At 45.5% G+C, this 15,737-nt stretch overlaps 1 protein-coding gene and 1 long non-coding RNA gene across 2 annotated transcripts; both read right to left on the bottom strand.

Moving 5' to 3' along the window:
• Positions 1-6,167: 6,167 nt before the first annotated feature.
• Positions 6,168-15,034, bottom strand: LOC127925062 (N-acyl-phosphatidylethanolamine-hydrolyzing phospholipase D-like). Its single transcript, XM_052509844.1, has 5 exons — positions 15,022-15,034; positions 14,223-14,407; positions 9,026-9,600; positions 7,484-7,598; positions 6,168-6,997 (listed from the first exon to the last, which is right to left on the bottom strand). Exons 1-5 carry the CDS (start codon positions 15,032-15,034, stop codon positions 6,866-6,868), a joined length of 1,020 nt encoding a protein of 339 aa, XP_052365804.1. The 3' UTR covers positions 6,168-6,865.
• On the bottom strand, positions 7,680-8,544 carry LOC127925058 (uncharacterized). The gene is made up of 3 exons (XR_008119611.1): positions 8,493-8,544; positions 8,302-8,461; positions 7,680-7,858 (listed from the first exon to the last, which is right to left on the bottom strand). It is a non-coding gene; the product is annotated as an uncharacterized LOC127925058 (long non-coding RNA).
• Positions 15,035-15,737: the final 703 nt, after the last annotated feature.

The following is a 15,737-nucleotide window of genomic DNA, read 5'->3' as shown; positions in this document are numbered from 1 at the left end:
TACAGTATAACCTGGTCAACAACATGACTTTCACAGTCACCTACAGTATAACCTGGTCAACAACATGAGGTCACCTACAGTATAACCTGGTCAACAACATGAGGTCACCTACAGTATAACCTGGTCAACATGAGGTCACCTACAGTATAACCTGGTCAACAACATGAGGTCACCTACAGTATAACCTGGTCAACAACATGAGGTCACCTACAGTATAACCTGGTCAACAACATGAGGTCACCTACAGTATAACCTGGTCACACCTACAGTATAACCTGGTCAGCAACATGACTTTCACAGTCACCTACAGTATAACCTGGTCAACAACATGACTTTCACAGTCACCTACAGTATAACCTGGTCAACAACATGAGGTCACCTACAGTATAACCTGGTCAACAACATGAGGTCACCTACAGTATAACCTGGTCAACAACATGAGGTCACCTACAGTATAACCTGGTCAACAACATGAGGTCACCTACAGTATAACCTGGTCAACAACATGAGGTCACCTACAGTATAACCTGGTCAACAACATGAGGTCACCTACAGTATAACCTGGTCAACAACATGAGGTCACCTACAGTATAACCTGGTCAACAACATGAGGTCACCTACAGTATAACCTGGTCAGCAACATGACTTTCACAGTCACCTACAGTATAACCTGGTCAGCAACATGACTAACCTGGTCACAACATGAGGTCACCTACAGTATAACCTGGTCAACAACATGAGGTCACCTACAGTATAACCTGGTCAGCAACATGACACCTACAGTATAACCTGGTCACAACATGACACAGTCACCTACAGTATAACCTGGTCAACAACATGAGGTCACCTACAGTATAACCTGGTCAACAACATGAGGTCACCTACAGTATAACCTGGTCAACAACATGAGGTCACCTACAGTATAACCTGGTCAACAACATGAGGTCACCTACAGTATAACCTGGTCAACAACATGAGGTCACCTACAGTATAACCTGGTCAGCAACATGACTTTCACAGTCACCTACAGTATAACCTGGTCAGCAACATGACTTTCACAGTCACCTACAGTATAACCTGGTCAACAACATGACTTTCACAGTCACCTACAGTATAACCTGGTCAACAACATGACTTTCACAGTCACCTACAGTATAACCTGGTCAACAACATGAGGTCACCTACAGTATAACCTGGTCAACAACATGACTTTCACAGTCACCTACAGTATAACCTGGTCAGCAACATGACTTTCACAGTCACCTACAGTATAACCTGGTCAACAACATGACTTTCACAGTCACCTACAGTATAACCTGGTCAACAACATGACTTTCACAGTCACCTATAACCTGGTCAGTATAACCTGGTCAACAACATGACTTTCACAGTCACCTACAGTATAACCTGGTCACAACATGACTTTCACAGTCACCTACAGTATAACCTGGTCAGCAACATGACAACAACATGACTTTCACAGTTCCTGGTCACAGTCACCTACAGTATAACCTGGTCAACAACATGACACCTTTAACCTGGTCACAGTCACCTACAGTATAACCTGGTCAACAACATGACTTTCACAGTCACCTACAGTATAACCTGGTCAGCAACATGACTTTCACAGTCACCTACAGTATAACCTGGTCAGCAACATGACTTTCACAGTCACCTACAGTATAACCTGGTCAGCAACATGACTTTCACAGTCACCTACAGTATAACCTGGTCAACAACATGACTTTCACAGGTCACCTACAGTATAACCTGGTCAACAACATGAGGTCACCTACAGTATAACCTGGTCAACAACATGAGGTCACCTACAGTATAACCTGGTCAACAACATGAGGTCACCTACAGTATAACCTGGTCAACAACATGAGGTCACCTACAGTATAACCTGGTCAACAACATGACTTTCACAGTCACCTACAGTATAACCTGGTCAACAACATGACTTTCACAGTCACCTACAGTATAACCTGGTCAACAACATGAGGTCACCTACAGTATAACCTGGTCAACAACATGACTTTCACAGTCACCTACAGTATAACCTGGTCAGCAACATGACTTTCACAGTCACCTACAGTATAACCTGGTCAACAACATGACTTTCACAGTCACCTACAGTATAACCTGGTCAACAACATGACTTTCACAGTCACCTACAGTATAACCTGGTCAACAACATGACTTTCACAGTCACCTACAGTATAACCTGGTCAACAACATGACTTTCACAGTCACCTACAGTATAACCTGGTCAACAACATGACTTTCACAGTCACCTACAGTATAACCTGGTCAGCAACATGACTTTCACAGTCACCTACAGTATAACCTGGTCAACAACATGACTTTCACAGTCACCTACAGTATAACCTGGTCAACAACATGACTTTCACAGTCACCTACAGTATAACCTGGTCAACAACATGACTTTCACAGTCACCTACAGTATAACCTGGTCAGCAACACCTGATAACCTGGTCACAACATGTCCCTACAGTATAACCTGGTCAGCAACATGACACCTTTAACACAGTCACCTACAGTATAACCTGGTCAGCAACATGACACCTTTCCACCTGGTATAACCTGGTCAACAACATGAGGTCACCTACAGTATAACCTGGTCAACAACATGAGGTCACCTACAGTATAACCTGGTCAACAACATGAGTTTCACAGTCACCTACAGTATAACCTGGTCAGCAACATGACTTTCACAGTCACCTACAGTATAACCTGGTCAACAACATGACTTTTTACTGGTTCCTACTTTGAATAAAAGACACAGTGTCCGTGAAGACTAGCTCACAGTGGACCGCACCTTTAATATACAACCGCCTGAGTCCATTGTTTCAGCTGTGTCTTATCTCTGGACGGGTGGAAAGGCTCCAGCTCAGTCAAATGAAGAGGAAGTTACTGGCCTGCCAAACGCTACCTGACACATACAAGTCTGGATAATCCAGGTGAAAGTTATGATCCTTATTGATGTCACTTGTTAAATCCACTTCAATCAGTGTAGATGAAGGGAAGGAGATAATTGAGACATGGATTGTGTGTGTGTGTGCCATTCGGGAGGGTGAATGGGCAAGACAAAATATTTAAGTTCTTTTGAACGGGGTATGGTAGTAGGTGCACCAGTTTGTGTCAAGAACTGCAACGCTGCTGGGTTTTTCACACTCAACAGTTTTGCCATGGGTATGAAGAATAGTCCACCACCCAAAGAACATCCAGCCAACTTAACATGTTTGTACACTGGTCAGAGCCAGCATGACCCTTTCGATACCTGAGGCTGTTCTGAGGGCAATTTTTTTTTTCAGGGGGGTTCCTAATGTCTGGTCTAATCAGTGTATATGTGCCTCCTGCCAATCTCTCTCTCTGAGCTACTGTATGGGCCCTCCATGGGCCCTCCATGGGCCCTCCATGGGCCCTCCATGGGGCCTCCATGGGGCCTCCATGGGCCCTCCATGGGCCCTCCATGGGCCCTCCATGGGCCCTCCATGGGCCCTCCATGGGGCCTCCATGGGGCCTCCACTGCTACCAGGACCTATGAAGCCTACAATACACGATGGTGCAGGTGAACGATGTCATTTACAACATTTCCTCCAACACTCTACTCAGCAACTTGGATGGAATCTATCACAGTGCCATCCGTTTTGTCACCAAAGCCCCATATACTACCCACCACTGTGACCTGTATGCTCTCGTTGGCTGGCCCTCGCTACATTTTCGCCAAACCCACTGGCTCCAGGTCATCTACAAGTCTCTGCTAGGTCAAGCCCCACCTTATCTCAGCTCACTGGTCTCCATAGCAACACCCACCCGTAGCACGAGCTCCAGCAGGTATATTTCACCGGCCGTCCCCAAAGCCAACACCTCCTTTGGCCACCTTCCCTTCCAGTTCTCTGCTGCCAATGACTGGAACAACTTTCAAAAATCACTGAAGCTGGAGACATATATCTCCCTCACTAACTTTAATCATCAGCTGTCAGAGCAGCTCACAGATCACTGTACCAGTACATATCCCATCTGTAAATATCCCATCTGTAAATACCCCATCTGTAAATATCCCATCTGTAAACAGCCCATCTGTAAACAGCCCATCTGTAAATAGCCCATCTGTAAACAGCCCATCTGTAAACAGCCCATCTGTAAATCCCATCTGGCCCATCTGTAAACAGCCCATCTGTAAATCTGTAGCCCATCTGTAAACAGCCCATCTGTAAACAGCCCATCTGTAAACAGCTCATCTGTAAACAGCCCATCTGTAAACTGCCCATCTGTAAACAGCCCACCCAACTACCTCAAATTGTTGTTGTTGCTCTTTTACACCCCAGTATCTCTTCTTGCACATCATCATCTGCACATCCGTCACTCCAGTGTTAATGCTAAATTGTCATTATTTCACCACCATGGTCTATTTATTGCCTTGCCTCCCTAAACGTACTACATTTACACACACTGTACAGATATTTTTCTATTGTGTTTTGACTGTACTTTTGTTTATCCCTGGTTAAATAAAAGGTAAAATAACCCCAACCCCATTCCTGTGTCAACCCTGTTCACAGTAGCTTCTGTTTTCAAGGTGTAAGTACAGACTGAAGAGGCTACTGTATAGCTGTCACCTAGGCCCTATAGTGACAAATGTAGAGTAGAAGTGCTGTGTAGTTGTCCACTTGTCCCCTTACAACGTAGGTACTCTATACATTTCCCGTTGCCTACTGTATAGCTGTCACCTAGGCCCTATAGTGACACATGTAGAGTAGAGCTGTGTAGTTGTCCACTAGTCCTATTTACGGAGTCCCCTTACAACGTAGGTACTCTATACATTTCCCGTTGCCTACTGTATAGCTGTCACCTAGGCCCTATAGTGACACATGTAGAGTAGAGCTGTGTAGCTGTCCACTAGTCCTATTTACGGAGTCCCCTTACAACGTAGGTACTCTATACATTTCCCGTTGCCTACTGTGGAGCTCTGTTGGACGTATTGGCCTATTGAATGGCTTCAATGGACCCATAATAAACCACCAGAGAAGTACAACAAATGGTTCTTTGTTGATCCGACCAAAGAACAAAACAAACGGATCACTAGAAAGAATTGCTGCTATATCGAGAAGATTTATCGCAATAATAAAAACAGATAGTCAATAGAAAGAACCTTAACTAAAAAGAGAGAAGGAGGAATGTGGTGAACTAAGCAGAACAACGGAGACAATCGATCATTCGCAGCTTGAACGGTCAGCCTACGTCACAGTCACAACAACGCAGTCAATAAAATACTACCTGAAAACGTATAGAATAAGTCAAGGGCGACTTGTAAAATCCGTCAGTGGCGCGACATTTCTTCTGATAATGTTACGGCGAGATATCTGCAGAACTGTGTGGGGAAAAGTGCCCTGCAAGCACCGCCAATGTTCCACAACGCACTGGTACCAGCCTACCAGGCAAGGCTTCTGACGTCGGTGAAAAAACCTACCATGTGACGAAATTAAAGCAGCCTAGCCTATTAAAACCCTCCTCTTTCTGATATGCAAGAAACTACGTGCCGCAACTGCTCATTCATTTGCAATGAGAATATGATTATAAAATACTTCTAAAAAATAGCTTCAAATATTATTTTGTAGGAATATCTAAACTAGACCGTTGGTCAATGGTGCACGTATTAATCCTAGAATAATGCTCTTACAGACTGGAGATCTTTACCCAAGTGAGCGAAGACACCAACTAGCAGCTGAAAGCTCCACACATAAATATGTATTGACAAGGCCCAAGTTACAGTACAAAGTGAGCACAAACAGTGCACTGGGACGCGTTCAGCATGACGCAACGTTTTGGGACGTTCAGATAGCCTATTTCTATGTAAAAACAAACATGCGCCTGACATGTAGAATAAGGAATCACATCAGCTCTATTCCGGACATTTCTATCTGCAACGTTCGAGAACGTTTGGCAACCGAACATGGCCCTGTTTAGCCTATTGGGCGTGTTTACGTAATGACCTACAAGTGGATGCATTGTAGAAAGTAAAGCCACCCGAGTAGAAGTACGGAGTAGTTCGTCTTCTGTTGAATGAGTTGTGCACTTAAAAGAATACACATTGAAACCCTATTTAAAAGTTGTTTTGTACGCTGACAAATAATCACCTTGACAAAGTTCCCTTCGCTGTGTTCAGAACACTTGCGGCTCGGTGAATACACCTTGAAAGTGTCGTTTTCCAAACTCGTGGAGTGAAGATGCATTTGGAAGCAGCCATAGTCGGAATGCGTTGGTTAGTTGACTTGGTCTAGTTGGCCTAACCATAATTTCTTAGATTACAATTATAGAAACATCAAACTAGTAACGGTATTGTGTTTACAACAGGAACTCTTGAAAGTTGGTCACAGTTGGTTCAACAGTAGATGAGCTACTTCCTTACTTCCTTGCTTGGTCACGAATTTAAAGAAACAGCCATGTTGACAAAAAATGTATTTAATAGTGCAATCATTATCACTTGGCATTAAACATTTTTTTTTTTTAAAGTTGCAAATATGTACATCAGTGCCCTTTAACCAGGCAAACGCTATAACGCCAAGCTTAGATCTCTTTGTCAGAAGTCCAAACTCTTTCATATTGCAGCTTCTGGCAATTTTTATTCTTTTACCTTTATTTAACTAGGCAAGTCAGTTAAGAACAAATTCTTATTTTCAATGACAGCCTAGGAACAGTGGGTTAACTGCATGTTCAGGGGCAGAACAACAGATTTGTCAGCTTGTCAGCTCAGGGATTTGAACTTGCAACCTTCTAGTTACTAGTCCAACACTCTAACCACTAGGCTACCCTGCCGCCCCAATGTAGCCCATCTGATCAGTCAAACGCCCCCTCCTTCTCTTTCTCCCCCCATCACTCTGGATTCTCCATGGTTCAGGACAAAGAAGTGCTCCGCATTCAACCCATTCTTCTCCATGGCCTCCCTGAGTCTCACTGGAGGTTCTAAGTAAAACTGGGAGAGGGAGAGATACAAAGGGAAATATGAACAATATTAGCTAGGCGCTTTCCTTTGCATTGGGTTAAAACAAATGAGTTGAAAGAAAATTATAGAGAAAGAGAGAGAGCAGAAGAGTTGGAGATGGAGGGAGGGAGGAGATGGAGAGGGAGGAGTTGGAGAGGGGGAGATGGAGAGGGAGGAGATGGAGAGGGAGGAGATGGAGGGAGGGAGGAGATGGAGAGGGAGGAGTTGGAGAGGGAGGAGATGGAGAGGGAGGAGATGGAGGGAGGGAGGAGATGGAGAGGGAGGAGATGGAGAGGGAGGAGTTGGAGAGGGAGGAGATGGAGAGAAGGAGAGGGGGAGAAGGAGAGGGAGGAGATGGAGAGGGAGGAGATGGAGAGGGGGAGATGGAAGAGATGGAGAGGGAGGAGATGGATTTTGGAGGCCAACATATATTGTGTATGTAGGCTTATATAATGGCTGAACATATAGAATGCTCACCTCATGAGCTAATGCGAAGGTCCCCCAGTGAATAGCCAGGGAGTGTTTGGCCTTGATGTCCTTATGAATCTCCACAGCCTCCTCTGGGTCCACATGCAGTGACTTCATTACATCTCTAAAGAGAAATAACAATATATGGATGGATTCATTTGGATCTGGATGGTTAACAGTGTCTATCCATACCTGGGCAGGACAGCTCTACACTAGTTTCATACCTGGGCAGGACAGCTCTACACTAGTTCCATACCTGGGCAGGACAGCTCTACACTAGTTCCATACCTGGGCAGGACATCTCTACACTAGTTCCATACCTGGGCAGGACATCTCTACACTAGTTCCATACCTGGGCAGGACATCTCTACACTAGTTTCATACCTGGGCAGGACATCTCTACACTAGTTCCATACCTGGGCAGGACAGCTCTACACTAGTTCATACCTGGGCAGGACATCTCTACACTAGTTCCATACCTGGGGAGGACAGCTCTACACTAGTTCCATACCTGGGCAGGACAGCTCTACACTAGTTCCATACCTGGGCAGGACAGCTCTACACTAGTTCCATACCTGGGCAGGACATCTCTACACTAGTTCATACCTGGGCAGGACATCTCTACACTAGTTCCATACCTGGGCAGGACATCTCTACACTAGTTCATACCCGGGCAGGACAGCTCTACACTAGTTCATACCTGGGCAGGACATCTCTACACTAGTTCATACCTGGGCAGGACATCTCTACACTAGTTCCATACCTGGGGAGGACAGCTCTACACTAGTTCCATACCTGGGCAGGACAGCTCTACACTAGTTCCATACCTGGGCAGGACAGCTCTACACTAGTTCCATACCTGGGCAGGACAGCTCTACACTAGTTCCATACCTGGGCAGGACATCTCTACACTAGTTTCATACCTGGGCAGGACATCTCTACACTAGTTCCATACCTGGGCAGGACAGCTCTACACTAGTTCCATACCTGGGCAGGACAGCTCTACACTAGTTCATACCTGGGCAGGACATCTCTACACTAGTTCCATACCTGGGCAGGACAGCTCTACACTAGTTCATACCTGGGCAGGACATCTCTACACTAGTTCATACCTGGGGACAGGTTCCATGCGCCACTAGTTCCATACCTGGGCAGGACAGCCGCACTAGTTCCATACCTGGACCAAAGCGCTCCCAATCCATCCTGGAAGGACAGCTCTAGCAGTTCCATACCTGGTGTCTCCAGCAAAGAAGGACAGCTCTACACTGTTCAGGGCCCCAGGACAGCTCTACACTAGTTCAGCTCCCCACAGCACCCTGTTATTCATTTACATTGAGGCCATTTTGGAGTGGACACTCTTGTCTCCAGCAAAGAAGAAGCGGTTGCAGGGCCCCAGACTTACAGTCAAGTGCTTTCAACTAAGGTAGGTAACACAACCACATGTCACAGTCAGTGCTTTCAACTAAGGTAGGTAACACAACCACATGTCACAGTCAATGGAAGTAAAACTCTCCTGAATAAAGCAGCTGTCTGTAAAGTAAGGAAACCAACCTGTTATCGTCTGTTGGGGTGCGCTTGCACCAGTGCTGGGCTGGGGTGAATACGAACATCACCTTATCCTGGCTGACACCACTGGGGACAGGGCTGGGGACAGGGCTGGGGACAGCGACAGGGCTGGGGACAGGGCTGGGGACAGCGACAGGGCTGGGGACAGGGCTGGGGAGAGGGACAGGGCTGGGGACAGGGCTGGGGAGAGGGACAGGGCTGGGGACAGCGACCGGGCTGGGGACAGGGACAGAGCTGGGGACAGCGACAGGGCTGGGGACAGCGACAGGGCTGGGGACAGGGCTGGGGAGAGGGACAGGGCTGGAGACAGCGACAGGGCTGGGGACAGGGACAGGGCTGGGGACAGCGACAGGGCTGGGGACAGGGCTGGGGACAGGGACACAGCTCTCCTCCCACCAGTCCAACTCTATCACGTTCTTACAGCCACAGCTCTGCATCCAACCCTGGAGCCCCAGAGGGACAAACCAACGCAGCTCGGCGCCGAAGCGCTTATTGAGGCTGCTAACTGACCCTACATCCAGGTGGTCGTAGTGGGTGTGGCTGATGAGCACAGCATCCACCTGGAAGAAGAAGAACTTTATTCATCAACAGGAAAAGTCCACGGAAATGTGTTATGTGTTTTTAAGATCAGCGTCGACTCACCATCAGTACGACCAAGAATATGTTTTCCGCGACGCGGATCCTGTGCTCTGCCTTACAAACAGGTCAACGGAATTGATTCCATGCAGCGACCCCCAAAAAACGACTTCGTAAAAGAGGAAACGTAGCGGTCTTCTGGTCAGACTCCGGACACGGGCACATCGTGCACCACTCCCTAGCATTCTTCTTGCCAATGTCCAGTCTCTTGACAACAAGGTTGATGAAATCCGAGCAAGGGTAGCATTCCAGAGGGACATCGGAGACTGTAACGTTCTCTGCTTCACGGAAACATGGCTCACTGGAGAGACGCTATCCGGGGCGGTGCAGCCAACGGGTTTCTCCACGCATCACTTAACTTCCGCGACACATATAAGGTCCTGCCCCGCCCCCCTTTCGGAAAAGCTGACCACGACTCCATTTTGTTGATCCCTGCCTACAGACAGAAACTTAAACAAGAGGCTCCCACGCTGAGGTCTGTCCAACGCTGGTCCGACCAAGCTGACTCCACACTCCAAGACTGCTTCCATCACGTGGACTGGGACATGTTTCGTATTGCGTCAGATAACAATATTGACGAGTACGCTGATTCGGTGTGCGAGTTCATTAGAACGTGCGTTGAAGATGTCGTTCCCATAGCAACGATAAAAACATTCCCTAACCAGAAACCGTGGATTGATGGCAGCATTCGAGTGAAACTGGAAAGCTCTGAACCACTGCTTTTAATCAGGGCAAGGTGTCTGCCATGACCGGTTCCAAACAGTGCAGCTATTCTCTGCCTCTAAGGCTATCAAACAAGCTGAGTCAGTACAGAGACAAAGTGGAATCTCAATTCAACGGCTCAGACACAAGAGGCATGGGCAGGGTCTACAGTCAATCACGGACTACAAGAAGAAACCCAGCCCAGTCACGGACCAGGATGTCTTGCTCCCAGGCAGACTAAATAACTTTGTGCCCGCTTTCTCAGGATGGTAAGTACAGTGCCACTGACACGGCCTGCAACGAAAACATGCGGTCTGTCCTTCACTGCAGCCGAGGTGAGGTAAGACATTTAAACTGTTTGGCCCTGTCCGCTGCAGGCCCAGACGGCATCCCCAGCCGCGCCCTCAGAGCATATGCAGACCAGCTGGCCGGTGTCTTAGGACATATTCAATCAATCCCTATACCAGTCAGCTGTTCCCATGCTTCAAGAGGGCCACCATTGTTCCTGTTCCCAAGAAATTCGGTGGCAACTGTGCTGAATCTACCGCTCCGTAGCACTCACTTCCGTCATCATGAAGTGCTTTGAGGGACTAGTCAAGGACCATATCACCTCCACCCTACCTGACATGAGACCCACTCCAATTTGCTTACCACCCAAATAGGTCCACAGACACACTGCCCTAACCCATCTGGACAAGAGGAATACCCTGTGAGAATGCTGGTCATCGACTACAGCTGGCATTCAACACCATAGTCCCTCCAAGTCCACCTGGCCATGCCCTGCTCGAGTTTCAACTGGGTCTGCCTTACTATTATTCAACCATGCTGGTCATTTATGAACATTTGAACATCTTGCCCGTGATCTGTTATAATCTCCACCCGGCACAGCCAGAAGAAGGACTGGCCACCCCACATATGCTCTCTCAATTCTCAATCATCAAGTTTCTTTCGACACAACAGTGGTAGGCTTGAGCCAACAACGACCGTGCCCTACAGGGACTGAGGCCTGACATGTGGCTCAGGAAAATAACCTCACACCAACGTCCACAAAACTGAGATGATTGTGGACTTCTCCAGTTTCAGACTGAACTGCCCCCTATCCACATCGATGGAACAGTAGTGGAGAGGGTAGCAAGTTTTAAGTTCTTGGTCATGTCACTGACAAACTAATTGGTCCACTCCACAGACAGCCAGAAGAAGGCTTGTCACCCCAAAGCACTCACAAACTCTCTACAGATGCTTCCTAGGTTTGGCCTTTCTAGGGAGTTTTCACCGTGTTTTTACACCTGCATTGTTTGCTGTTTGGGGTTTTAGGCTGGGTTTCTGTACAGCACTTTGAGATATCAGCCCATGATGTACAGGGCATATAAACCAATTTGGATTTGATTTGATTTGAGTGAAACTGAAAGCGCGAACCACTGCTTTTAATCAGGGCAAGGTCAGGTCTGGTAACATGACCGAATACAAACAGTGCAGCTATTCCCGCCGCAAGGCTATCAAACAAGCTAAGCATCAGTACAGAGACAAAGTAGAATCTCAATTCAACGGCTCAGACACAAGAGGCATGTGGCAGGGTCTACAGTCAATCACGGACTACAAGAAGAAACCCAGCCCAGTCACGGACCAGGATGTCTTGCTCCCAGGCAGACTAAATAACTTTTTGCCCGCTTTATGAACAATACAGTGCCACTGACACGGCCTGCAACGAAAACATGCGGTCTCTCCTTCACTGCAGCCGAGGTGAGTAAGACATTTAAACGTGTTAACCCTCGCAAGGCTGCAGGCCCAGACGGCATCCCCAGCCGCGCCCTCAGAGCATATGCAGACCAGCTGGCCGGTGTGTTTACGGACATATTCAATCAATCCCTATACCAGTCAGCTGTTCCCACATGCTTCAAGAGGGCCACCATTGTTCCTGTTCCCAAGAAAGCGAAGGCAACTGAGCTAAACGACTACCGCTCCGTAGCACTCACTTCCGTCATCATGAAGTGCTTTGAGGGACTAGTCAAGGACCATATCACCTCCACCCTACCTGACACCCGAGACCCACTCCAATTTGCTTACCACCCAAATAGGTCCACAGACACACTGCCCTAACCCATCTGGACAAGAGGAATACCTATGTGAGAATGCTGGTCATCGACTACAGCTCGGCATTCAACACCATAGTACCCTCCAAGCTCGTCATCAAGCTCGAGACCCTGGGTCTCGACCCGGCCCTGTGCAACTGGGTACTGGACTTCCTGACGGGCCGCCCCCAGGTGGTGAGGGTAGGCAACAACATCTCCTCCCCGCTGATCCTCAACACGGGGGCCCCACAAGGGTGCGTTCTGAGCCCTCTCCTGTACTCCCTGTTCACCCACGACTGCATGGCCACGCACGCCTCCAACTCAATCATCAAGTTTGTGGACAGACACACACAGTGGTAGGCTTGATTACCAACAACGACGAGACGGCCTACAGGGAGGAGGTGAGGCCCTCGGAGTGTGGTGTCAGGAAAATAACCTCACACTCAACGTCAACAAAACTAAGGAGATGATTGTGGACTTCAGGAAACAGCAGAGGGAACACCCCTATCCACATCGATGGAACAGTAGTGGAGAGGGTAGCAAGTTTTAAGTTCCTCGGCATACACATCACAGACAAACTGAATTGGTCCACTCACACAGACAGCGTCGTGAAGAAGGCCAGCAGCCCTCTTCAACCTGTGGAGGCTGAAGAAATAGCAGTCACCAAAAGCACTCACAAACTTCTACAGATGCACAATCGAGAGCATCCTGGCGGGCTGTAGGTACGGCAACTGCTCCGCCCTCAACCGTAAGGCTCTCCAGAGGGTAGTGAGGTCTGCACAACGCATCTGGGGTGTTAAACAACCTGCCCTCCAGGACACCTCACCACCCGATGTTACAGGAAGGCCATAAAGATCATCAAGGACATCAACCACCCGAGCCACTGCCTGTTCACCCCGCTATCATCCAGAAGGCGAGGTCAGTACAGGTGCATCAAAGCTGGGACCGAGAGACTGAAAAACAGCTTCTATCTCAAGGCCATCAGACTGTTAAACAGCCACCACTAACATTGAGTGGCTACTGCCAACACACTGACATTGACACTGACCCAACTCCAGCCACTTTAATAATGGGAATTGATGGGAAATGATGTAAATATATCACTAGCCACTTTAAACAATGCTACCTTATATAATGTTACTTACTCTACATTATTCATCTCATATGCATACGTATATACTGTACTCTATATCATCGACTGCATCCTTATGTAATACATGTATCACTAGCCACTTTAACTATGCCACTTTGTTTACTTTGTCTACATACTCATCTCATATGTATATAGTGTACTATATACCATCTACTGTATGCTGCCCCAGTCACCATCACTCATTCATATATCCTTATGTACATATTCTTTATCCCCTTACACTGTGTATAAGACAGTAGTTTTGGAATTGTAGGTTAGATTACTTGTTGGTTATTACTGCATTGTCGGAACTAGAAGCACAAGCATTTCGCTACACTCGCATTAACATCTGGACCAGTCACCTAACCATGTGTATGTGACAAATATACATTTGACCAGTCACCTATAATTCCACCTGTGTGTTATATATCATCTTGACCAGACACAATTCATGCACGCAAATATGATATATATACACAGGACCAGTCACCTACACCACACACACACATATACACACACACATACACACACACACACCACCTGTGGTGTTATACACACACACACCAGTCACACACCACACACACACACACACACACCACTCACACACACACCCACGACCCTCAAGTGTTTGGAGGCACCTCACCTTGGGTAGTTGATCTACTGTACACGGCGGGCCCCTGAACCTCTTGGGCCCCATGAACTGGAAGGGAGATGCCCTCTGGCTGAAGATGGGGTCAGTGAGGATGACCAGGCCGTCCATCTCTACCAGGACTGATGCGTGGCCCAGCCAGGTCACCCTGAGACCAGACCCCACGGCTTCCACCTCTGCTGCTTATATATACATATATATACGGAGGAACCAGGCTCCACCACTGGGAGCTCTTATGTATATTATGAGTACAGAACAAGTCACAAGACTTTAATATGAATGGATTCAGATTCATTCACCAGCTGAGACCAGACCCCACGGTTCCTGACACCTGTGGTGTTATATATATATATATATATACAGGACCAGTCACCTACTAATTCCACCTGTGGTGTTATATATATATATATATTATACAGGACCAGTCACCTACTAATTCCACCTGTGGTGTTATATATATATATATACAGGACCAGTCACCTACTAATTCCACCTGTGGTGTTATATATATATACAGGACCAGTCACCTACTAATTCCACCTGTGGTGTTATATATATATATATATATATATATATCAGGACCAGTCACCTACTAATTCCACCTGTGGTGTTATATATTTAAAAATATATATATAAACAGGACCAGTCACCTACTAATTCCACCTGTGGTATATATTATGTATATATATTATATATGTGGTGTATGCTATATATATACAGGACCAGTCACCTACTAATTCCATTATATGGTGTTATATATATATATATGTATATGTTATATATATATATGTACCTACTAATTCCATATGTATATGTTATATTATATATATATATTATATATATATATATTATATATATATGTATATGTTATATTATATATTATACCATGTATATGTTATATTATATTCCATATGGTGTTATATTATATATGTATATGTTATATTATATATGTATACCAGTCACCTATTATATTCCACCTGTTATGTTATATATATATATATATATATTATATATTATATAGTATATATCATATACTAATTCCATATGTGGTGTTATATTATATATGTACAGGACCAGTCATATAATTCCACCTGTATATGTTATATATATATATATACATATGGACCATATCACCTATATATTCCACCCGCTTTTATTCATATATTATATATATTATTCTATATATGTATATATTATATATACTATATGTTATATTATATATGTATATGTTATAATATATATATATGTATATGTTAAACAATATTATATATATATGTTATTTATAATGTCTATGTTAAATTATATATGCCACCCGTTTCCTTATGTATATTTATACATATGTTATATTATATATGTATATGTTTATTATATATATATGTATACGTATATATATATATATTATATATATTATATATGTATATGTTATATTATATATTATATATGTTATATTATATATTATATATGCATATGTTATATTATATATTATATCTGTATATGTTATATTATATA

Source organism: Oncorhynchus keta, unplaced genomic scaffold (genome assembly GCF_023373465.1).
Source record: "Oncorhynchus keta strain PuntledgeMale-10-30-2019 unplaced genomic scaffold, Oket_V2 Un_contig_5015_pilon_pilon, whole genome shotgun sequence".
Taxonomy (NCBI): Eukaryota; Metazoa; Chordata; class Actinopteri; order Salmoniformes; family Salmonidae; genus Oncorhynchus; species Oncorhynchus keta.
Note: the sequence above shows the minus strand (reverse complement) of the source record. Positions and strands in the feature narration are given on the sequence as shown.

Excerpts from the sequence above, each read along its gene's own strand:
- LOC127925062 (XM_052509844.1), bottom strand. Across the intron at positions 7,599-9,025 it reads ACCCCAACAGACGATAACAG|AGATGTAATGAAGTCACTGC; the intron begins GTTGGTTTCCTT and ends ATTTCTCTTTAG. Across the intron at positions 6,998-7,483 it reads CCTTCGCATTAGCTCATGAG|TTTTACTTAGAACCTCCAGT; the intron begins GTGAGCATTCTA and ends TCCCTCTCCCAG.